The sequence below is a fragment of the Vicugna pacos genome, chromosome 7 (genome assembly GCF_048564905.1).
Source record: "Vicugna pacos chromosome 7, VicPac4, whole genome shotgun sequence".
Lineage (NCBI taxonomy): Eukaryota > Metazoa > Chordata > Mammalia > Artiodactyla > Camelidae > Vicugna > Vicugna pacos.
The window spans coordinates 49,809,877-49,834,863 of NC_132993.1; the positions used below are offsets into that span (position 1 = coordinate 49,809,877).

General features: G+C 34.4%; 1 protein-coding gene and 1 long non-coding RNA gene across 11 annotated transcripts in view; one reads left to right on the forward strand and one right to left on the reverse strand.

Moving 5' to 3' along the window:
* Positions 1-24,987, reverse strand: part of HDAC9 (histone deacetylase 9) — a 638,632-nt gene that overhangs the window by 437,325 nt on the left and 176,320 nt on the right. For 5 of the 9 annotated variants that reach the window (XM_015245630.3, XM_031674178.2, XM_031674170.2 and 2 more), the window contains exons 1-2: positions 22,535-22,639; positions 22,067-22,129 (exon numbers count right to left, since the gene is read on the reverse strand). In XM_015245630.3, the coding sequence (XP_015101116.3) occupies positions 22,067-22,088 (22 nt within the window). In that variant the 5' untranslated portion in view covers positions 22,089-22,129; positions 22,535-22,639. Of the gene's footprint in view, positions 1-13,161; positions 13,268-22,066; positions 22,130-22,534; positions 22,698-24,987 lie in introns of those variants that run through there. The other 4 variants (XM_072964902.1, XM_072964900.1, XM_006211721.4 and 1 more) reach the window with 3 other exon arrangements.
* Positions 9,685-15,974, forward strand: LOC140697416 (uncharacterized). 2 transcript variants are annotated; one of them, XR_012074435.1, is made up of 4 exons: positions 9,685-9,732; positions 10,195-10,264; positions 10,347-10,475; positions 15,818-15,974. It is a non-coding gene; the product is annotated as an uncharacterized lncRNA (long non-coding RNA). The 2 variants fall into 2 exon arrangements; XR_012074436.1 differs by having other exon boundaries at positions 9,710-9,999.

A 24,987-nucleotide genomic window follows, 5' to 3' on the forward strand; every position in this document is an offset into this window, starting at 1 on the left:
AGAAAAAAAGAGAAAGGGACAGAAGATAAATTTAAAGCAATAATAGCTGAAAATTTCCTGAACCTGGGAAGAGAATATGAATATCCAGATCCATCGAGTTCAAAGAACCCCAAATAGGCTGAACCTGAAAAGGGTTACAAGACACATTAGAACTAAATTTTTGAAAGTCTATGACAAAGAAATAATTTTAAGAGCAGCAAGAGAAAAGAGAGAAATTACATCCATGAAAACCCCCATTAAGACTATCAGTAGATTTCTCAACAGAATCTTTTCAGGCCAAGAGAGAATGGAATGATATATTCAAAACATTGAAAAGAAAAGAGCCGTCATAGGAATTGTATACCCAGCAAAGCTGTCCTTTAGAAATGAGTGAGGGATAAAGACTGTCCTGAACAAAAGCTGAGGGAGTTCATTACCGACAGACCTGCTTACAAGAAATGCTTGAAGAAGTTCTCTGAGTAGAAGTAAAAGAACACTAATTAACATGATACAAACAAAAAGGTAGAGTAAATCTTACTAGTAATGGTAATAGAGAGTCTGCAATATGCTAAGGATGGTGCAAAACTCACAACTCTAGTTAAAAAGTTAAAAAAAGAATGCTACAAAAATAACGATAAGCACAATAATCTGTTTTAGTTAGAGAATAAAAAACATGTAAATTGTAAGAGCAATAACCTAATAGGTGAGGCGGAGAAGAAGTAAAAGTATAAAGCATATGAATTCTACTGAAGTTAAGATGTTATCAGTTTAAAATAAGTTGTTATAAGTTTAAGATATTTAATGTAAGCCAGTTGGTAACCACAAGGGAAAATCTTGTAGTAATTACACAAAAGAACATGATAAAAAAGTCAAAGCATACAGATACCAAAAGACATCAAAACCCACAAAAAGATAGCAGGATAAGAAATAAGAAATGATGGATCTACATAACAACCAGAAAACAATAAAATGGCAATAGTAAGTCCTTACCTATTAATAATTACTTTAAATGTAATCATTAAATTCTCCAATCAAAAGACAGAGAGTGGCTGAATGGACAGAAACACAATACCCAACAATGTGCTCCCTAAAAGAGACTCAATTTAGCTTTAAAGGCACACATAGATTGAGTATGAAGAGATGCAAAAAGACATTTCAATCAAATGGTAATCAAAAAAGCCAACGATAACTATACTCATATCAGACAAAAAAGACTTAAAACTGAAAGTGATTAAAAAAAGAAAAAGGTCATTATATAATGATTAAGGGGTCAATACATCAATAGAAAAAACAATTGTAAATATTTATGCACCCAACATCTGAGCATCTAAAAATATAAAGCAAAAACTAACAGAGCTAAAAGCAGAAATAACCAGCAATACAATAATAGCTGGGGATTTTAATACCCAACTCTATACAATGGACAGATCATCCAGAGAATAAGGGAACAGTGGATTTGAACAGTGCCATAGACTAAATGAATTTAATAGACAAATGCAGAACATTCTATCCAACAACAGCAGAATATATATACTTCTCAAGTGCTCATGGAACATTTTCTAGGGTAGACCATGTGTTAGGCCACAAAATATGTCTTAGCAAATTCAAGAAGACTGAAATCATATGAAGTATCCTCTCTGACCACAACGGCATCAAACTAGAAAAAAAGAAGAAAATTGGAAAATTCATGAACACATGGAAATTAAACAACTCTCCTGTACAACCAATAGATCAAAGTAGAAACTAAAAACAAAATTTTAAAGTTTCTTAAGACACATAAAAGTGGAAATACAACACACATGGAATGCATTTCTAAGAAGAAAAGGACATAGCAATAAAAATCAACATTAAGAAGCAAGAAAGATCCCAAATAAACAACATAACTCTGCCTTAATGAACTAGGAAAAGAAGAATAAATATTGGGCCCAATATTAACAGAAGGAAAGAAATAATAAAGATTGGAGCAGACATAAATGAAATAGAAAACCAAAAACAATAGAAAAGATTAACCAAACTAAGAGTTGATTCTTTGAAAAGATAAACAAAATTGCAAACCCTCAACTAGACCAATCAAAAAAAAAAAAAGACCTAAAACAACAAAATTATAAATGGAAAAAAAAAACCCAACAACTGATACCACAGAACTTATCAAAGAATCTTAAGAGCCTGTTATGAACAACTATATTTCATCAAATTGTACAACCTAGAAGAAATGGAAATATTATTAGAAACACACAACTCATTTAGACTGAATCAGAAAGAAACAGAAAATCTGAATAGACCAATTCCTAGTATGGAGATTTAAAATCACTAATAAAAAGTCTCCCAACAAAGTAAATCCCAGGACCAGATGGCTTCACTGGTGAATTTCACCAAACATTTACAGCAGAATACCAATCCTTCTCAAACTCTTTTAAAAAAATCGAAGAGGAATTTTGGGGAGGAAACACACCCAAACTCATTTTAAGAGGCCAACATTATCCTGATAATAAACCCAGAAAACTACACTACTGAAAATAAAAACTATAGGCCAATATCTCTGATAACCACAGATGCAAATATTCTCAGTAAAATATAGCAAACTGAATCCAATAGCACATGAAGAGGATCATTCACCATGATCAAGTGGGATTTACACTTGGGACACAAGGATTGGTCAACATATGTATATCAATTAATGTGATATAACACACTAATTGAATAAAAAATCATAATCAATAGATGCAAAAAAATTATTTGATAAAATTCAACAACCATTTAAAAGGCACTTAACAAACTAAGCATAGAAGGAACATCTCTCAACACAATAAAGGCCATATATGACAAATCCACAGTTAACATTATGCTTAAATGATGAAAGGTTGAAAGCTTTTCCTTTAAGATCAGAAATAAGGCAAGGGTGCCCACTCTCACAATTCCTATTCAACATAGTACTGGAAGTCCTAGGTAGAGCAATCAGGCAAGAAAAAGAAATGAAAAGTATAAGAATTAGAGAGAAAGAAGTGAAATTGTCTCTATTTGCAGATAACATGATTTTATACATAGAAAATATTAAACACTCAATGAAAAGATTGTTAAATTATTGAATTCAGTACAGTTGCAGGATACTCAATTAATATACAAAAATAACTATCATTTCTTTATCCTAAGAAAAAAATTTCTGTAAGAGAATGGAGAAGTTGATCCCATTTCATCAAAAACAATATTTAGGAATAAACATAAGGAAGTAAAAGATGTTTATGCTGAATCTACAAGACACTGATGAAAGAAACTGAGACACAAATAAATGGAAAGGTATCCCATATTCATGGATTGAAGAATTAATATTGTAAAAACTGTCAATACTACCAAAAGCCACCTACAGTTTCAGTAAAATCCTTACCAAAATTCCAATGGCATTTTTACAGAAGTAGAAAAAACAATCCTAAAATTTATGCGGAACCACAAAAGACCACAACTAGCCAAAGAAATCCTGAGAAAGAATAAAGCAAGAGGTGGCACACTTCCTGATTTCAAGCTATACTCCAAAGCTATCATCTTGAAAATAGTATGGTACTAGCATAAAAAAGACAAATAGACCAATGGAACAAAACCCATAGCCCAGAAATAAACCCAAGTATACATAATCAACTATATTTGACAAGGGAGCCAAGAATACTTGATGAAGAATCAATAAATGGTGCTGGGATAATTGGTTATTCACATGTAAAAGAATGAAACTAAACCCACATCTTACATTACTCACAAAAATTAACTTGAAATAGATTAAAGACTTAAATGTAAGACCTGAATCCATGAAACTCCTAGATGAAAACACTGAAACAAAACTCCCTGACATGGGTTTTAGTAATGTTTTTTTTGGATATGATACCTAAACCATAAGCAACAAAATAAAAAATAAACAAGTTGGACCGTATCAAACTAAAAAGCTTCTGTGCAACAAAAGAAACCATCATCAAAGTAAAAAGATACCCTGTGAAATGGGAAAAAATATATATGCAAATTATATATCTGATAAGGGGTTAATATTGAAAACATCTAAAGAACACAAAAGACTCAATAGCAAAAAAACAAATAACAATTAAAAATGGGCAAAGGGCCTGAATAAACATTTCCCAAAAGTGATATATGAAAGGACAAAAAGTATATGAAAAGACATTCAACGTCACTAGTCATTAGGGAACTGCAAATTAAAACCACCATGAGATGGCACCTCACATCTGTTAGAATGGCTCTTGTCAAAAAGACAAGCGATAACAGATGTTGGCAAGGATGTGGAGAAAAGGAAACCCTCCTACACCGTTGATGGGATTGTATACTAGTATAGCTACTATGGAACACAATGCAAGGGATCCTCAAAAAATTAAAAATACAATCATATATCTAGCAATTCCACTTCCAAGAATATATCCAAAGGTAATGGAAACACAAACTTGAAAATGTATCAGCACCCCTGTGTTCAGAGAAGTATTATTTAATAGCCAAGACATGGAAACAATCTAAGTGTCCACAGATGCTGAATGGACAAAAAAGTTGCAAATACATATACAACAGAATATTATTCAGCCTTAAAAAATGAGGAAATCCTACCATTTGCAACAACACAGATGGACCTTGAAGGCATTACTAGGTGAAACAAGTCAGATAGAGAAAGACAAATATTGTATGATCTTACTTTTATGTGGAATTTTTAAAAACTCAGAAAGAGATCAGAACTCTGGTTACCAGAGATTGGGGTGGGGAGGGGGAATTGCAGGAAGGTGGTCAAAAAGTATAAATTTCAATTATAAGATAAGTAAGTACTTGGGATGATCAACATGATCCCTACAGCTACCACTGCTGTATGATACACAGGAAAACTGTTAAGAGAGTAAGTACTAAAGAGTTCTCATCACAAGGAGAAAAATTTTTTTTGTTTATTGTTCTCTTCTTTTATGTATCTATCTATCTACATGAGAAGACAGGATGTAATGCGAGACCTACTATGGTAATCATTTCACAATATATGCAAGTCAAACCATCATGCTATATGCCTTAAACTTATACAATGATATATACCAATTATTTCTCAATAAAATTGGGGGAAAAATCACTTCCTCTTGGTCTTTTTAGACACTACTCAGCAGCTTCTATTTGATGAGGCCTCAGAGCAATGTATCTACCTTTGTTCCTGGATTGAATTATCACCCTTTTATTTCACTCAATGGTATTCTTAAACCTGAATCTTTTAAGTTAATTTCAAATTATCTTTTGAAAATTGGTGAGCTATGTAAACACTGAGTTCTTCTCTCACCTAATTTAGTTAAATTAACTAAAATTCTTCCTATATCTTTATAAAATTCCTTCTCAACCCTCTATAAAATGCAAGACCCTACATGCATTATACCATAGCTCAGCTTTACAGACGTTATAACCTGTCCAACTGGATAACAATTGTATTACAAAAATAGATAATTTAATATAACTTCATTTGACTATAAGTTTACAAATTAAATATATTAATTACTCCCAAATAATTAATCTGAAACGCAAACTCTTCCAATATACAAAGTTACTAAAAGTAATTCTGTATTCTTGTCCTTTGATCTATTTGACTATGTCCCTGCCCAAACCAAACAAACATGATTAATACAACTTTGTATAACTTGGTATCTATCCTTCTTATCCCAATCTGTTGCTTTATGAAATTGCCACACTTCCTTTTACATTGGAATTTTAGAATCAGTATGCCACGTTCTCAGATAGATCCTGTTACAATTTTAACTGAGTTTGTACTAAAATACTAACATCGGTAAAGTACAGAAGAAATTGATGTCAGGCTATCTGAAGCAGTGAACTGAATAATTGCTGGAAATGGAGTATATACTCCATACTCACTATATACTAAAAATACATAGTTTACTTACTATATAATACCATTTAGTACATTTAACTTTTGTATTATGAATGAATTGCCTATTTTTAAAGAAAGCTAGTTCAAGGACAAAGAGATTTATAGATTAATTTTCAAATAACTGACATTTAAAAGTAGTCTTCCTATTCATGGTCACAGAATATCTCAAATTTTTTCAAGTTTCCTTATACGCCCTCAATAATTTTATCAATTTCTCCATAAATGTTTCAGTTGCTATTTGTAACTACTGTCATTCTTATTATATTTTGTGTTTGGTTATTTCTGGTATAAAGGAATATTTTCAGTTTTTTATGTTGCACTGACCTTGTACTGAGAAATCTAACTGAACTATTTATTAGTTCAATTAGTATCTTTTCCTTTCAAAATCTTATATGTCTTATTCATGTTTGTGTCTTGGAACACTGACTAGGACCTCTAAAGTTCCTGCAATTGAAGAGAATGTCTTTTAACTTTATTAATTATAATTAAATATAAAGTTTCAGAGAGGGTTTTGGTTGATAACATTTACTTTTTTCTTCTATTCTTAGTTTAATAGGCATTTCTATCCTGGAAAGGTATTAGATTTTATTGAATATTTGTCTGCATCTAATGAAATGATCATTTTTTTATTTTAGTTTGTTAACAGGTGACATTCACCAATAGACTTGTATTCTTTTTAAGCATTCTGGCATTCTTGAAATCATTTCTCCATAAAAGAAAACCCATATGACTCATAATATATGAAAACTATCAACTCCAACAGTAATCAATCAGTGAAATTCAATAAAAAAGTAATGTTGGATCATTTTTCATCTCTCAGTTTGGCAAAAAAAATCTAAAGTCTGACAATATTCAATGATGGTGCAGCTGCGGGAAAAATGGTTCTCATGTATATGACTAGTGAAGCATAAACATAATCTCTACCACATATTGGTTCAGTGCCCAAGGAACATGACTGGGTAGGAGATAATGAAATAAAAAGATGTTCTCTCCCTTGTGTACAAAGCAATTTAATAATACATTTTCTAGTTATCTAAAAGTGAACTCATATAAGGTTTTCTAGAGCTATAGCCCTAGTCAGGTTTAGGAATATATAATGGTAAAAAAAAAAGTTTGAAAAAAGGAATCATTGATCTTTCCAGGCTAATGATGTGGGGTAATTTCCATCTAATTATTGAGATAAGGCATAGTTAGAATTGATTCTTTTCTGTTTGTTTTATTGGAGGGGAAGTAATTAGATTTATTTATTTGTTTTAATGGAGGTACTGGGGATAGAACTCAGGACCTGATACATGCTAGGCATGCACTCTACCACTGAGTGATACCCTCCCCAAGAGTTGAATCTTGATTAAAATCTGAAGGAAGTAATTTTAGACTATGGGCCTTGTTTTTATTATGTTTAATCATCAGTTGCCTGAGATTGTTTATACTATGCTCCTTTTTACGATATGCAAGTTAGGTCAAGTTGATACCAAGGTAATTTTTTTCTAACGTTTTTTGTTCATCTTCAGAAAAGAAAGCAAATGAGTGTTTTCAATTAACTGTGCTTATAGCTTCAAAAATTATATTCTTTTCGAAATTTGCTTGAACTAATCCTTATTTCTTGGTAATGGTTAATATAAGAATGGGAAACTTCTAAATCCAAGGCTAACCAATCTTGATTTGTTCCATTTCGATATGATTATTAGAGCACTGAGAATCTGAACCTGGCTCCATAATAATGAGAAAAGATAACTGGCTGCATTTGCAAAGTCACTGAAAGAACACGGGCAAGCAGTCATTCCCTGTGCTCTACTAAGCTGAGTTCAAGAGCTATGTTGCAAAATTTTGTTTTATTATCCAACTCCTTTCTTGGCTCCTACTTGTTTACTAACTAACTCAATTTTCTGAACCTTAACGTACTTAATTTATCCTAGCGTGTGCTGACTTTTAAGTTTAAACCAGAGCAAAAAGACTACCATGAAAAAAGTATGTCTTCTCCCTACATATGTTATACCTATTCTCTTCACCAGTCCTTTCGCACTTAAGACATACATAAATTTCATTCTTCTCCTTGAATAACTCTGTATAGAGATTGATTCACTCCTTCCATCTGCTTTTCCTTAATATCTCACTCTGTAAATTTCCTGTTCTGACATTTTACTTTGGATAATTTTTTAAATTCTGAGTTTTTTTATTTTTTAGGTGAGGGAGGGAGATAATTAGGTTTATCTATTTATTTTTAGAAGAGGTACTGGGGATTGAACCCAGGACCTTGCGCATGCTAAGCATGCACTCTACCACTTGAGCTATACCCTCCCCCTCAGATAATTTTTAATTATTGATACCTTTGGCATTCCAATTTTGATTAATAAAGTGTTTATTTACCAAAAAAAATCTTTCATTGCCCTCATCTCAAAGAATATGGCCAATTAAATAATGCCTGAATAAATGAAGATACATTCTAAATAGCAATCTGAGGTGCAAAAACTCTTTCAAATACTGTTGTTAACCAAAAAAAAAAAAATTCACTCATTTTTGTCCTATATCTAAGAAAACTGTCTCTACATAAAAAGTATCACAAAGAGGAAAATAGGGTTAAATGTGAAGTGGTGTTTGAATAATATAAATGTATACCTGTAATCATTTGCACAACCAAATTTATTCTTCTTCTTGGATAAAAAAGTATGTATTTATATTCAGGCAGTCTTAAATTATCTATTTCACACTTGACATTTTGAATGTAGGCATGTATCTTATGAAATTTCTATTGGCATTATTCATTGAAAAATCAATTCAATAAGAATATTCAAAAATTGCCTTTGCTAAGAATAATTGAAACATTTAAAGGTTCATATACATATTGTCACAGTACTGAGCTTACATTCTATAATGAATAGTTTAACATTTTGAGTCAAAGGCTCTAACATCCTCAGAAGTCTATATTTTTCAAATTTACAAACAACTGAGGACTTATTTTCTACATAAAAGAATGAATCACTCCTAAAAATTTTTTTAAATGATTAAAACAGACTTTATACAATACCACTGTACACTTTAATCATTCATTCATTCATTTAAAAATAGTCTCAGGGATCAGTTATGTGGGAGGCACTGCAGGGGATAAAAATAGAAGTAAAACATGATCCTTTTCCTCTTGGAGTGTATAATATAAATAATTGGGGGGATGGGGCCATACATACATAAATAATCACAGTATAAGACAGAAACTGGGAATGTTCTGAGAAAGTACTAAAGGGCTATGGGCAGGGGGTGCAGGGAGAGAGAAGGAAGAGAGATTAATTAACACAACTGGGGACGTATTGCAGGGGACTGGGGAAAATTTAGAGATATAGAGACATTTGAACTGGGCTTTGCAAGAGTTAAATTTCTCCAGTGAAGACTAGTTGAAATAGAGTAGAGGGGTTATTTCAGAAAAAGGAAATAGCTGATTATTAGTGTGTATATACACACAATAATAATAGATAAACAAGAAATCTAGCTTAAAAATACAGCTGTCAAATACTCAAAAAATATTGATTGAATAAGACAATCCTTGGGGGGATAAAAGAAGGTAGCTAATAACTATTTTTCTCAAGCTACACTGGGAATCCAACAAAGCATGTTGGCCAGGAGTCTGGCTCAGTCCCAGTCTTCTTGAGGCTAGAGAAAAATTGTAGCTGACAGCCTTCCCTTGGCTCCTTCACCTACTCCCTAATAAAGGCTTCCCCATCCCTTCCACAAGGCAGAAGTCAGTGGAGTTTAAAATAGCCTCAGAACACTTCCTGCTCTATTCTAATTGTGCTTTCATTCCATTTGACTTAGACCAATTGGAATGTTGAGGGAAAACCCCATGAGGCATCAAGCATGTGAGATACTGTGTCAGTCCCTCAAAAATGTTTGTCCATTCTACTATGTGTATCCATCATTGTTCCCTATCCATGAGCACTCAGAACATGGGGGAAAACTAGCTCTCAGCACACTGCTGTTTCTTCTTTTTTAAAAATAGATCTGTCACCTCCATGAAATACTTCCTTACTCAACTATCGTAACAATTTGTCACAAATCTATCCACTGGCCAACACGATGAAGATTATGTATTCTGAACATTTTGTTTGGAAGTTATAGTTCTACAGCTATCTAGCAAGGTTGCTATCTGACCCATGATTTTTCTCAATTAATTGCCTGGCACACTGCAGGTGTTTAATAAATACCTATGTAATGAATATTGTATTTTATACTCCTTTAAAAAGTGCACAATATTGTGTTTATGAGAAAAAGTCCTCAGGCTTCTCTTCTTCAGCTGATGAGGACATACCGGTCCCTTTCTTTTTGGCCCCCAGGAAAGAAGAATTATTCACTTCACCAAACTACTAGGTTGGTTCATAATGAAGAAGTTTCAGCATAGTTGAGGTAAGAGTTGGAATAGGGACAAAGATGAATCTTTAGGAAGGAGCAATGGTAAGAGTTTCTACAACGTCCCTAATTTCTACAGCATTAATCCTAGGAAGAGGTCAGCTGATTCCAGTCTCTCTCTGGAAAAAAAGAGAAAATCACAGCCAACAGCCTGGCTTTCTCATCTACATGCTGATAAAAGTTCCCCCAGTCCTTGCATAAGGCAGAGGTAAGTGAGGACTGAAAAAGCACTGCAACATTTTCTGTTCTTTTTTAATGGTGCTTTCATTCTCTTTGATTAGCCCAAATGGAATGCTGATGGAAAACATACTTTCACAGGGAAGATGTTCTTTATATCTTAGCCTCCTTGAAAGCCTTTACTTGACTACCCAAGCTAACACGGCCCCTCCTACCATCAGTCACATTCTATCCCATTTTTTAATTTTATTTTCCCTTAGTACTCATTGCAATCTAAAGAAGCCTATCCATCCATCATTCAATTGAACCGTTAGTCTACCATGTGCCTCCTTGTCCTGTTTCATATTTGAATCCTCTGTGCCTAGAATAATACCTGGCATATAGATAGCTCTCAAATATTTTTCAGTGAAAAGATGAACAGATGAATGACTATTTCGCTCAGCTTTCAAAGCTTCAAACAATTACATCACCCTCCTCAAACCTTCAACCTGCTAATTAAGAGTGGTTGGGATGCAACTGGTTCCTATAATAGCTTCTACTTCCACCCTCTGGATTTATTTACATCTTGGCTTCTTTGAGAATACACTTGAATTGCTGTGTGTCCTGTTTTTGTCTGTCATTCTGCAAATTCCTAATGGTCAGTGGATTCTTCATATTGAGCACAAGCACAAAAATACTCTTTTTTAAAAAAGATAATATGCTTTTTAAGGAAATAATAACAAAATTATGAATAGTCCTACAGACCTCTAAGTTATCCATTCTAAAGCATTTTGATTAATGTGAAACATGAAATGTATTAGAATACCACTTTAACACTTTCATCATCTAACAATGAGTTAAAAATCAGGAAATATAAAATGTAAATTTAACAGATTAAAATCACAATTCTAATTTTAAAGCGAAGTATCACTTCCTAAGCATACAATTTAAGTAAGCTAAGAGAACAATTCTTAAACGTGAAATTGTACATTTTATTGTACCCGAAATTTGTTGGGTTCATCAAGAGTTAGTTATACCAGAACAACTAACAGAGGCTTATACCTACTTTTTAATATACTGAGAATTTTATCTCATCTATTTAAATCAGCAATTTACATTAATTCATCATAATCATAATCTTTTATAGCTATATTTTATATATTATATTTATATATCATATATTGCTGCAATAAAACCGAGAGCATAGATGATATCATTTTAGAGGCATTGTAATGTATCATTAACAGTCATTTATGATGCACATTGACTTTTTTCCCCACACTTTATAGCCAACCTGTATATTCATTATACTTATAATATTCAATTGTCTTTCATAAACCATTTCTTAATCCTAAACTTCATGGGATTTAAAAACACTTCATATTTATTAGAGGAATTTAATAGAATTTAGATTTCTTAGCTTAAAAAAACAGTTCTAATATTTTTCTTAATAATAGAATCATTCCTGCAAAGTGAAAAAAGAAAAAAAGAGCTGTGTGTGTGCATGTGCGTGTGTGTATAAAACATCATTTTCACCAGAAGGGTCAACAGCAAGGAACCCTGTTTATGAGCCATATTAACACCGAACAGAAAGCTTAGCAATGCCTGTTTCTAAAAATAAATTCTGTGTGTCGCTTGTTGTCATCATCAACCAGAGTCCTCTGTGCTTTGTGACAGAAAGCATCAAGGCTTCCTCTCTGCCTTTCCATAAGCATTATACATCACTATCCAAAGGCCTCCCCTTTCTGTCAAAGTGGCAGAGATAAAAAGAATTCTGCAATCACCCTAAGCACACATTTAAACATTATTGCCCCTTAAGCAGACAGTTATCATGTTGTTTTGGCAGCAGGAAGGAATCTGTGGTTTCACTTGAATGTTATTCTTCTTTATTTAAACTACTAGAAATAACCCAAAAATGACAGAATGCTCTTTCTATAAATAATCATTCCAGTGTAGAGTTATATTAGGAGGTAACTCAGATGGCATGATAACGCCTAACAAGCTAATCTTAGACCTGCAATGCCATAAGATAGAAATACGGAGGCTAAGAATAACTGACCCAAAGGAGTCAGCCTGCTAAAGAGAGCCACAGACATGCAGATTTTAATGCATTTAATGATCTTCTGAAAGCTTTTTTCCCCTAGGAAGGCAGTAAATTATGTTGGTCATTAACATGACAATCAATAATGCTTTTACAATGTATTGAATCATAAAGATGGCTCAAGATTCTCACAGCAAATAAGATTCAAAATTAGTTGAGGAAACCAAAGAGTTGGGTCTTGAATAACTAGATAAGCATCTAACTGGTGAATTTTATACATAAGCCACCTATAAAACATACAGTATTCATCCAATAAAATAAAACTTAACTCAAGATAAAGAAAACTGTGATATCATATTGGTGCATACAGATATTGCCATCCAGTTTTCACCCCAAATGTCCAAACTGGACCCAAATTGGACAAATATTCAAAATAGGCAGAATCTAAATTTTGTTAGCTAGATCATTCTTTGGGCTCAAAACTTTGATGTTGCATGTAGAAATCAGGACTTGAGTGGAGACACAAACTTTATAAACTTCTCCTTGTCCCCATTTCTAGGTGAAGACCAGGGTGGGTATAATTCAAACATTTTGGTTGAAAGAAACTGAAATCCATGGTGCTAACATTTGAAAAAAATACCTTCTTCAGCCACAACACATTAATAATGGTGCTCTTTTGAAGTGGTACAAACCTTACCTTTATGATCTGTGAGATGTTACTGTGAGCGTTAACAAACATAGGCCAAATGCACTGGGAATATTGGTTCTGTCCACAGCGTCTGTCATGGGATTTCGGAGGTTGCCTTAAGTTGGTCTCAGCCCTGTAAAGTGTTAACTTCCTCCAGTTTAACAATCAAGTTCTGGAACTCTGAAGTAAGGCTCTTCCAGCAAACCTTTCAACATAGTTGCTTATTTGTGCTGTAAACCTCTCGGGACTAAGAAGTGTGCCTAAATGTTTGCTTATAAATATAGGTGATTCTACATTTTTAGCACCAAACAAATATGATAAACATTATCCTATGCTAAATATTTTTCTCTTTGAGAAAAAGTGGTAGGGGCATGGTTAAGAAGAAATCCATTCCTGACCTAGCCATGATGATCATCAGTAAATTTCACTGAAACTATGTTCTTATCTGAAAAATATACTGCAACTACTGCATACCTCATCAAAATGTGGAGAGGATTAAATGATAAAACAATGCCTGGTACAGAAAAAGCTTTTGAAACATTAGCTTATTATATCAATAATAAGAATGACAGCGATAAAAAAAAAAAAAGAAAATATATGGGTCCAATCACTAAATTGAGACCAAACAACTAGATCAGAGTAGAATGTGGCAGGAAAACCAAGAAAATGATAACAGATGGTGATCATTTTTCTTTCTAATCTAAAATAAGTAGTTCCTGATATAAAATCACAGATTCAAATACATACCTGAATTCTGTTTGTAAGCAGATTTTAAAAACATCAATAAAACTTAATCAAGTTCCATTCTCCAGATATTTTTCTAGTTATCCTATGTGGGGTTCCCTGAAAACTTTCTGGGTAAACATGTTTCTACTAAAGCAAGAACTCTCGGTCCCAATGTAATTTAATAGAAAATCTTTGAAATTTTCCCAGTTTTATGGGTTTGTTTTTAATTTCAAATTTTGAAGAAAAAAAAAAACTCTATGACATTCTCATATTTTAACCAAATTTGAAAAGTTGTCATGCCTTAGCCACCCACCAAAACTTACCTCGAATAATTGAAAATAACATCCACACAGCTACAGTTGTGCCAATACTGAATATAAATTACGAATGTAACATATCAAATGCAAGTGGTAGACCATGAGGGGAAGAAGCAAGAAAGTGAAGTTCTGGGGTATTTCCAACCTTATCAACATGCAAAGAGTTTAATCATAAGTCAATGACTAGTTACGCTCTGTGGTTTGGTAAATTTCCTTCTTCCTTAAATGTAGTTTTCACTGGATTTAATTATTGGGTATTTTAAAAACACCAAATATAAAAGACCCATGACTTAACTTCACTATGGAAAATTTAACACGGAAATAATAAATGCAACAGACTTCTAAAACATAAGAATTACTTAGTTTTGTATTCATGAAGCATAGCATTATGGAGTAATCCTAAATAATGTTCTCTGATAACACTTGAAAGTACACATCATTTAGTATTATAAAAACTCGTGTTTAAATTAAATTTGCTTTATGCAACTGAGTTAATGGAAGAAGAATGGAACTAGTGGGCACAAGGCATTTTTTTGTTCTTTCATTTCCTGATTGACAATCTTCTAAGATTAGAAAAGGGATAACTACCTGCAATAAGGGCACTTCGAATCCCAAGCTACTAACTACTAGTACTTCAACTTCCTTTTAAGAAAAGGATAGACCTGATACACTGATTTGAAGCACATGCCAAAATATCTTTGGATTTCATCTAGAGAAAGCTTGTTTTAAAAGTCACTTTCATGGGCTTTTATTCCAATTAGATTGTTTCTAAAGTATTCCAATTCAGGAAAAAATTGTTAAAATGCAGTTTCCATTCCAGATTGTTAAAATTGTTCATTACTCTGGAAATGTAATAATTATAACAACATACTGGCAAAGAAATTGCATTCTGAATATTTTAAACACAATCCTCTTTTAATGTACTGAAAAGTTTACACATTAATAGATAAATTTATCTTAATATTTTCTGTATCCCTCAAAGCCAATAATAAACGAATATTTTACTCAAATTTATAATATATGCTTGTAATGCACCAGTCCACAATGTTGATTTTCCTCCTTTCTAAAAAAATGACTTGCAACCTAGAGATCCAGTCTTCTTCTACCATTACCTCAATCTCTTTATTAGGGGCTCCTTCTAGCAACAGATAGTACTAAGAAATGCTTTCTATTCAATACTAGTAAAAGAAAAATTATCAGTGTTTAAATGGACATATATCTTCATGAACATGAAGTAACACACACAATTCAATTGAAAGAGAAATTACTTAGCCCACTTCCCTCACTTGATTATTTATATTTTGAGAAATTACAAACTAAAGAAAATTATAAAGAAGAGAATTCTGACCACCAATGAACACTGTAGCAGATACTGTGCTGCCTAGCTAACATCCATTCTTCTCACCCTGTCTTCTTCCATATAGAAACTAGATTATTAGCTGCAGCCTCCACCCTCCCTGGCTCAGCCATAGTCCCAGGGAACTATCACAGTGGTCCTATCCTTCTTTTCAATGACCAAGGATGATTTACTACCTAAATTTTGGGTAAAAAACTTCCTTAAGAAAACAGCCAAGGAAGCAAAGTTTTCTCATCTGTAACTCTGGAATGTATCATTCTTGTAGACACAATGCCTGGAACTGCTACGATCAACCTGTCACTACTGGAGGAAACAGTCTTATGATGACACCAACTCTGAGGCCAGCGGAATAGAGCGGTATGAAGAACCTGACTGCTGCTGACATTATTCATCCCCTGGTGCTGCCTGGCTACCATGCTATGTTACTAAATGATAAATTCTCTTGTCATTTATTACTTTGAATAGACTCTTCTGTTACTTGCAGCGGAAGACAACCTAGCTTATATACCTACTACTTACAGTTAAATCACTGTTAGTATTTTGGCACTGTAGCTTCTTGTGGGGGTGTGTAAGAAAAATATATGTGCGTATTATAAAAATTCATACAAGGCAAAAAAGTATGACAATGAAAACAAAAGCCCCCTCTACCACCATCTCCAACACAACCACAAGACACACACAATTTCACCTGATTTCTTTCTATTTATACACAAATTCTCCTGGGAGACAGATAGATAAAATATACTTTTATAAAATGAGATCATACCACCAAAGTTTTATATTAAAAACGTTAAAATTAAATGTATTTAATAATGAAAAAGTGTTATTGAAGGGACTACATACTAAATGCTTCCTTCCTATAAAAGGTACTATTTCCAAAAAGATCTCTCTAAGGTTAAATGAAGAAACTATTTTAAAAAATCAGTGTTTAGAGTCTTTTTTCAAAACTATGTGTTTCTATTTTAAGCATCAGGGAGTCTGTCCCTGCTCAGAAAGGAGAAGATATTAGCACTTTCGCACATTCCTGCATCTCACCTCTCCCCAGTGCCTCATATGGATGAGCTTTATGAATATTTTTGCATTGCCCTACTTCATAAAATTTGCTTTCTATCCTATAACCACAATCTCATAGTGTCTAAAGGGATTCAATGTTTGCCCCATTAATCTTACTATGTATGCATTCTTTGCTTCTGAATTTCATTTTTTGCTTTTAATTAAGGTTCATTTCTTCACTGTGTAGGTTTCACTGTCAAGCAGTCTAGTTCACGTTTGAGAAATTCCAACCTGCCTACCTATTTTCTCTATATTTTAATAACATCTCGACTAGGTGGAACACTGGGTTGCACTTCTTTTACAACTTCAGAGATTTTTCTCCATTATCTTCTGGCACTGAATGTTGGATAAGCTTGAAAAGCCTTCCTGAGTTTCACACATTCCCTTCCTCCCCTCACCGCAGATTTTGCTTTACCTGCCTGCACCACTGAAGAATTATCTGAATTTCAATAGCCCAGTTAGGACAGATATGACTCTGTGCTGGGCATTTGCAGCAAATTTTCCTAAAGGATGGAAGCTCTCTCAATCTGCAGATTTTTTTTTTTTTCCTTTTCAGTGAAATAATCTTTCTTCACTTTTACAAAATGATCTTCTGTTTCAATGTTTTGGAATATCAACTTCAGGGACACAAATAAACTTTTTGTTACACTGTCTTTGTCTTTCTTACTGACTTCTTTCCAATTGCTTTAATCCATTTTCCTTTTTTAATCCCTGATTGTCTCCAGCCTTTCCTCTTTGTTAGTAAAGATTTTCACTGGTGTCTATTCTGTTTCCTGCTATTTCTAATGAATATTTTTGTTCTATAATTATCATGCTTTTTTTCATTCTAAATTTGTTTCCCTAGACCTAAAATATCCCTTTTCATCCCATTCTATTGTTTTATTGTCTCATCTTTGAGCTCTTGTTTTAGGGAATTTATGTTTTTATTAAGGTGCTTGCTCTATTTGTGGGGAGCAATTATTAGACAATTCCATGGATTCAGTGAGTTGGTGTCTTCTTCTTGGTAGAATCTCTAAGACTACTTGGGGAAGGGTATTTCACTGCAAAGACTTATAGATCATTTTTCCAAGTTAGTGGTGCTCTGAAGCCTTCATTTCTCGAGAGAGGCAGTGTTTGCTCACCTTCCTCCATTTCACAGATTCTTCCAGAATCCTTTCTACTATTCCTCAGTCACAAGAGAAAAACACCACCACCACCAAAAGCTGAGGATATCCACTCAGTTTGCTTCCCTCCAGATTTGGGAATATTAGTGAGAATTTTCAGGAAGTTGTCATCTTGTCAGAAAAATTCTAAGGAGGAGCAGGATTTAGGCCCTGTTAAGTCTCACTGTTCTGATCAAAGATCCTTGCTTCCATTTTTCCCTTGACTACCAGTTTCTGAGATACGTTGCATTAGGCTGTATCATTTTCTTTGCTCAGTCAATGCTGAATATTGTGCATGTGGGGTGCGGAGGTGCTGGCTTATTACTACTTTAGGATCATTTCATTATTGATCAGTAGTGAGAAATTATGTGGTACATTTTCAAATGTCTCATCTCTAAAATAAAAATCATGATTTTAAATTCAGAATTTGAGCTTATTTAAGTTTTTGGAGGGGATTTATTGAATTTTTTTCACTTAATGGACATAACAACAATTATGCCACCCGTGTCACCCCAGAAATGTCAAATACTCATTCTTGTCCCCATTCTCAATGGGCCTATTTATAACTAGCTTTCTGACTGCTACCGATCAAATATTCCAATTGATAACAGCCTTCTAAGTGGAGATAACCTGAGTTAGAGAACAGCAAAATAGTAATTATGGGGAATACCAGAAGTGATTCTTGACATGACAGGAGCATTTCACAGACTCACATTTTCATAATTAGATTCTGCTTTCCAAGTAGACATGAACGACTACTGAATCTAAAATGTTCCTTTTCCCTCAGAGATAAAAGGATTCTGACAGGGTGAAGACACATTTTCCTTAAAGGAAATTCAGAATTTAGGTTCAAATGTTTTTCTTTTATACTCTAAAATAAGAATGCATGGGGAAAATATGAGTTTTCCGTATTGCCAATGTATTTTACATTGATGCGTACAAACTCAAGGAAATTCTTTCATAATAATCATTCCAATATTGTCTGGATAGCTCTGCTGTCCAATGCATTAAGCAACAAGCCTGGCAGCGCGAGAACACCCCGAATTCTGCCAGCTACTGCTGAGTGACCTGGGTCAGTGCTTGTACGGGCTTCAGTTTCCGCCGCAGTTATCACTTATATTGGCCTCCACAAGCCACAAGAGTGGTGACTGACCTGACAAAATGCATCACTCATACTGAATTCCAAGATTCAATATAATAATGCTTTCTGTTAAAAAGACATTAGCAGAATACATTTTAGAACCTAATTCTACCTTAGATGTCTAGCCTGGCTAGATCAATATTAGGGGGGAAAAAATGGAACCATAGAAAACACCTGTAATTCAATAGTATATAAAGAACTTGAAAGAAAAAAACAACCATCATCCATCTATTAATGCATATTATCCAATATAACTAGAATAACAAATGGGAACTCTAAAGCGATGACTAACAACAAAACAGAGCTTTTTAAACAATTAATGTCAAGAAATCTGTTGTTGGGGTTGCACTGTCCAATTACATATTCTGCAACTTCTTTGCCTTTGATTATTATGTAATGAGACATTTCACAGAACACACACACACACACTAACCACTTTGATTTAAAGTCACAATTTGCCCAAGGAAAGAATTTAATTCTTATCAGATCAGGAAAACAAAAAAACAAAAAACAAAAAACAAACAAACAAAAAACCCAAAAAGCTCATTTATAAGATAACTAAAGAAAACCTATTATCAAAATTAAAAATCATTCCCCCATGTGACATACAATCTAGCTCATCTGGCTTATACGGTGAGATTGACCATGGTATTGGAGAGCCAGGAACCCAGGTTCTTTCACTAAAAGTAGTAATAATAATAGTGAGTACACACTTTAATGACATGTTACCTTTGAACCTCACAAGAATGCCAAAAGGTACGCATCATTATTCTTCATTATTCTCCAGTTTACAGATGAGTAAACCAGGTACACAATTGTCTAGCAGCAGAGCTCTTGCGTGAACACAGAGCTTTTGACTCCTAGAACAGTGCTCCCTCCACCACCCTGCACTGCTACCATTTATCCTTTTCTCTTTCAGAAAAGACTCCATCCATCTCTAAGCCTATCAATCACATCCATGCCACTGGTCCAAAAGGGAGTTGAACAACATTTGTAGCTAAATATAGACAAACATAGCCCTAATTTAGCAATTAACTTTAAGGACAAACCCTACTGACATGGGTCACCAGCGTCCCTTTCAATTCCCCCTATACCTACATACCCGAAATTTGCTGCATATTAGAACTGTTCAGGATTTTAAAAATCCCCATACCTAGGCAGTTTCTCATACCATTTATATCAGAAACACTAGGTGTGGACCCCAGGAATCAGTAGGTTGCAAAATACTTCTGATGAATCCACCTTTGAGAGCCACTGCCTCAAGTACATAAGACTAGGGGAATTAAACTTAACGGTGCATTACATTAAACAAAATAAAATGTTACAGGACATGGCAGGAAGAATGCAAATGTTTTTAAGTTTCAAATTTTAAAAATAAATAGAACTTGGAGTTTCCTTATTTTTATACCAGACAGGTTTGGGAGTTGATGTCAATTGACATCACTTTTCATTTAATAGCTGGTGCTTAAATGTTGCTTCCTGTAAAACTGACAACAACACAGACAGTCTCAAGTGCTTCCTTGCTTGAAAATATTGTTGATTTGTATAAAAATCATTAAATGTCAGAAAATGACTGTCAACTGAAATCGGGGTGAATTTACATGATTATCAAAGACACTGAAAAACAGTGAAGCTTGCAAACACCTGTAGCAAGATTCAGTGCCAGCACTGTCACTGCTTGAAAGGCACAGCTTTGTTTCCACCATGTGAAAGAAACATTAAACTTGTTAACAGAGATAAGGACTAAAAGTATAAAGTGCAGTACCAAAAAGATCTCTAAAATAGTAATTTCAATAGTTGATCGATATTTAAAAACTAAAATGCTAAATTAAATGACCAGTTCTATCAGAGACGCACCAGCTGACCCCTCCCCAAGCTTTTGTCAACTTTATAGACACAAAGATAACAAACTGTACTGAAATTCTGGTACTTTTGCTTTAGATAAGCAGACACTACTAAATAATATAATTTCTGTCACTTAAGTATAAACACACCAAATTGTACAAAATTGACATTTTATTCTGATTTTGTGAAAAAACTGGTTCAACAGAAGGATCTTAATCATCATAACCAAGGTTTAAAGAAAACTTGCTTCAAACATAGATGCAGAGATGAGAAGGTGTTCAATCCAAAACAGACATCTTGCCAACCTGTGGAATATTTCCTTCCCATCTAGCTCTACTAAGTAAATGCTGCTTTATGTTACAATCTTATCATGGAAATCTAGGTGATCTATACTTATGATTAAGCTCACAGAGGAACGCAGAAGATGTGAGGGAGAACTTGAAGCCAGTTTAGATCAAAACATGCAGGAGAACCAAAAGAAAAAGTCCCCCAAGCTTTATGAGCTAGCTGTAGGGAATAAATATGAAAAACAACAACTACAAGTAAGTGCTATTGCCTAGAGTCTGCTCTTGGAACAAACAGAAATTGATAAAGCTGACAAGCTTCATCTCCCATCAGCACAAGCACAGACACGGAGAAATTAGAAATGGGAATCTGTTTCTGTTATTCTTTAAAACATTGCACCTGCACATAACACCTTTATGTGTGTGTTACACCATCGCATCTGCCTGACAAAGCTAGACTCCCCAAATGTTTTGAAGAAAACGAAAATAACCGTCTGCTAATAATAATTTTATCTCATCCTAAGTAGTTTCATTTTGGGCTGATGAGAAAAAGCCACATAAAACTACCTTCACAACTCCTGCAGCAAACACATTTCAGAAGGTAGGTCTATAAATAGACGTGCTTCTGTATGCACACTGTAAATAAAAAATCATCAGGCTAGAGGAGGCTGCAATTTAAACTGGAGCCCCGATATGAACTTACCTGATTTTTAAAGTCCCATCAGAATACGCTTACAATCAGTAGAGATCTCCTTTTCCTAGCTGCAGAGTAAGGCAAAACACCCCCAACTACATTTTACTTATCTCAGTCCCAACCTTCATCAGAAGCTTTGCGATTTCATTCAGAAGCAGCCTGTCCCTGGGCAGACTGAATATGCAGAGACAGTAATGGAAGGGATCTAAGTTAAACCCTACAGACGCACCAAGAAAATAGCAACATCAACACCAAAAAGCAGCAAACCCTTCAGCGAGGTGCTTTTCTTAGCTCCATTTCCCAAGTCAGCTCCCTTTCACACGGAAAATGTTTCAGTTATGAAAAAGGATCTTACCTGAGCTGATCATACTGTGCATTCTCTGCTGAGCCAAGAGCTGCTCGCGTCCCGCCACCCCATCTGAAGAAAAACACGAGTCAGTCTCGTAAATTGTCTGCAGCATATTCCAATCACTTACTTCAGCTCCATGAAAGATTCATCACTGCTCCGTGCACGGGCCCCAGGAGCTACCCTGGCCGGTCCTCCCTCCTCCCCGAGGAAAAGCAGCAGAGGATCAACTTCGACAATGATTTCCTTTCTGTTAAGATGGACACACACTTTTCAAAAGACCTGGACCCTTGTCCTCTGTTACCAACCTGTGTACAAAGCAGAAAGGGGCAAGTGGATGCTATAGCTCTCTGGAGTTTAGGCTATCCCGGAAACTAAAAGCAGGTGGGCAATAGGAATGTGCTTCAGGGTTATGGCTTTGTCAGAATAAGTAGAAAAATATTAACTCTACCCACGAGAAAAAGAAACTAATTAAACCTGGCTTATAGTTCCTCAGGCTGCTAGAGTTTCGTTGCAAGAACCGTCAGTCCTGCAAGTGGCTTCAGCCGGTGCCCTTCTCCTATCTGTGTGTGTCTCTTCCCCCTCTCTGGTCTCTCTCAGCTCAAGTTGGCTAAAGCTAGTGATAATCCATTTGCATATGAATCAACAACAGCATGGCCCACAGGCACAGAAATAGAACAATGGTCGGCCTGAGCCAAAAATAGGTCAAGCATGGCCGAGTGATTGGAGCCTGCATTAATGCATTTAAAAATACCCCAGCAAACCCAGCTGTCCAGCCTCTATCTTTCAAACCATAATTCTCTATTGCAGGGCCTTAAAAGCAATTAACTCTTTCCTCCCTCCAAGCTTGCTTTACACACTGTTTCCAGACTGGCGATTTGCTTCCAAAGAAAGGAAGGGAAAAAAAAATTAAGAATCATAATTCTAAGAGGGCAAATGCACATACATTTAATTTCATTTTATTTTTGTACTATGTGTTTTTGGAAGAGCAAGGAGAGAAGTGCAGAGCTCTGTATTGGTTCTAAAATAATACTGGAAGCTTTTGCTCATAATGTGGTTTCTGCCTCACCCACGCACAGCAATCCTGGTGTTCTATTTTTGTTGCCTGTTTCTCTGGCTACACTGCAGTTGGCTGTAGCACTAGAAGCTTTTCTGCCTTCTAGTTTCAAGACTGACAGGAGATTTAGTAGAGGTAGTTTCGGAAAACAAGCACACCCTAGAATAAAATGTTTATGGAAGACTGGCTTGATTTTTCACTAGGTCTTTATGCAAGGCAATTGTCCATTTCACAAATGTTAATGCTAACTTAGTATCACCTATCAATTTTATTACATTCAGTCTCTATTATATCTAAATTAAATACACACACACACACACACACACATATACATATACACATACACATACAGCTTAATCCTAAAAATGTTCCCTCTGTTTCTACCTCTCAGGCTAAATTCAATTTTTCCTGCAAAAGGGAAAAAGAAAGTGTCGGTACTTTCTTATGGATGGATGCACAATTACTGAATACATGCACCTGTGGATCAATAAGTAAATATGGTCAGTCCCCAACTTGGAACACCCTGCATTCATCTCTGCATTGGTTGCTTGAAATACAAACCTCACTTTCCTATAGAAATCACATTTATAATAGTTGAGGAATTCCCAGAATAAGACACATTGTGGAATTCACCTATAAATGAGCTATAGTATATTGCACTAAAAATCCTGTAGCCTCTGGTGTACACTTAGAACATCATTTCTATATTAGAAATAAATTCTGCATCACAAATTGAGTTACTAGCATCTAGCCACTCCCAAGGGCAAACCCTAAAGTGAAAATCCACTGGTCATAGTAGCTCTTCTCCCTTTTTTAAAGTAGATCGGCAAGAAAAATGTAATTCCAAAGGCATTAGTAGAAAATGGCTCTGAATTTTCCTTCTTTCATAGATTAACTCCTACTTATTAAGCAATTATCTTTGGACCAAAAAAAATTACAAATTTTTTAAAGTTGTTACAAACTACATTTGACTTAAGCTAAACAAGAAAAACCTTATATTCCTTTCAGTGGAAAAACTGTTTTAATTCCATCTGATATTACAAGTAAACTTTCACTCAATTAAGAAACTGGTGTATAAAATTCAAGGGGTGGAAATCCTGTGGATCTGGCAATTCACTTCAGGGATTATGTAACCAACCGTAGCATTTTAGACCTAGGAAGAAATTTAGAGATTGCCTACAATGGTGTCCAAACTCTCTGTCCCCCAGGATGCCAAGGCACCTGCGAGGTTAACTCACAGTGTTCTCCGGAAGAGGTTCTTCCCCCAACCAGGACAGACTTACTTTTATCTGTTTACATTTGAGTATGTAAGATTTCTTTTGAACAATGACTACTCATATAATGCAAAAATCAAGAAAAAGTATGGTGGATGATTACAGTGATGCTAAGTCTAGTACTAGACTTGAAATAATTTTGTTATATATGGATAGCAAATCATGATGCTGTGCACCAGGAACTAACATAGTATTATAGGTTAATTATACCTCAAAAACAAACTCATTAAAAAAAAAAAGAACAGATTTGTCATTACCAGAGGTGAGGGGTAGGGAAAAGAAATGGATGAAGGTGGTCAAAGGTATGTTTCCAGTTATAATATATATATTATAACATATAAGATACTAGGGATGTAATGTACAACATAATACATATAATTAACAGTGCTCTATATTATATATGAAAGTTAAGAGAGTAAATCCTAAGAGTTCTCATCACAAGGAAAATTTTTTTTGCTTTTTCTTTTATTTTGTGTCTATATAAGATGATGAATGCTCACTAAACTTACTGTAATCATTTCATGATGTATGTAAGTCATTATACCATACCCCTTAAACTTAGGTAGTGCTGTATGTCAATTATATCTCAATAAAGCTGG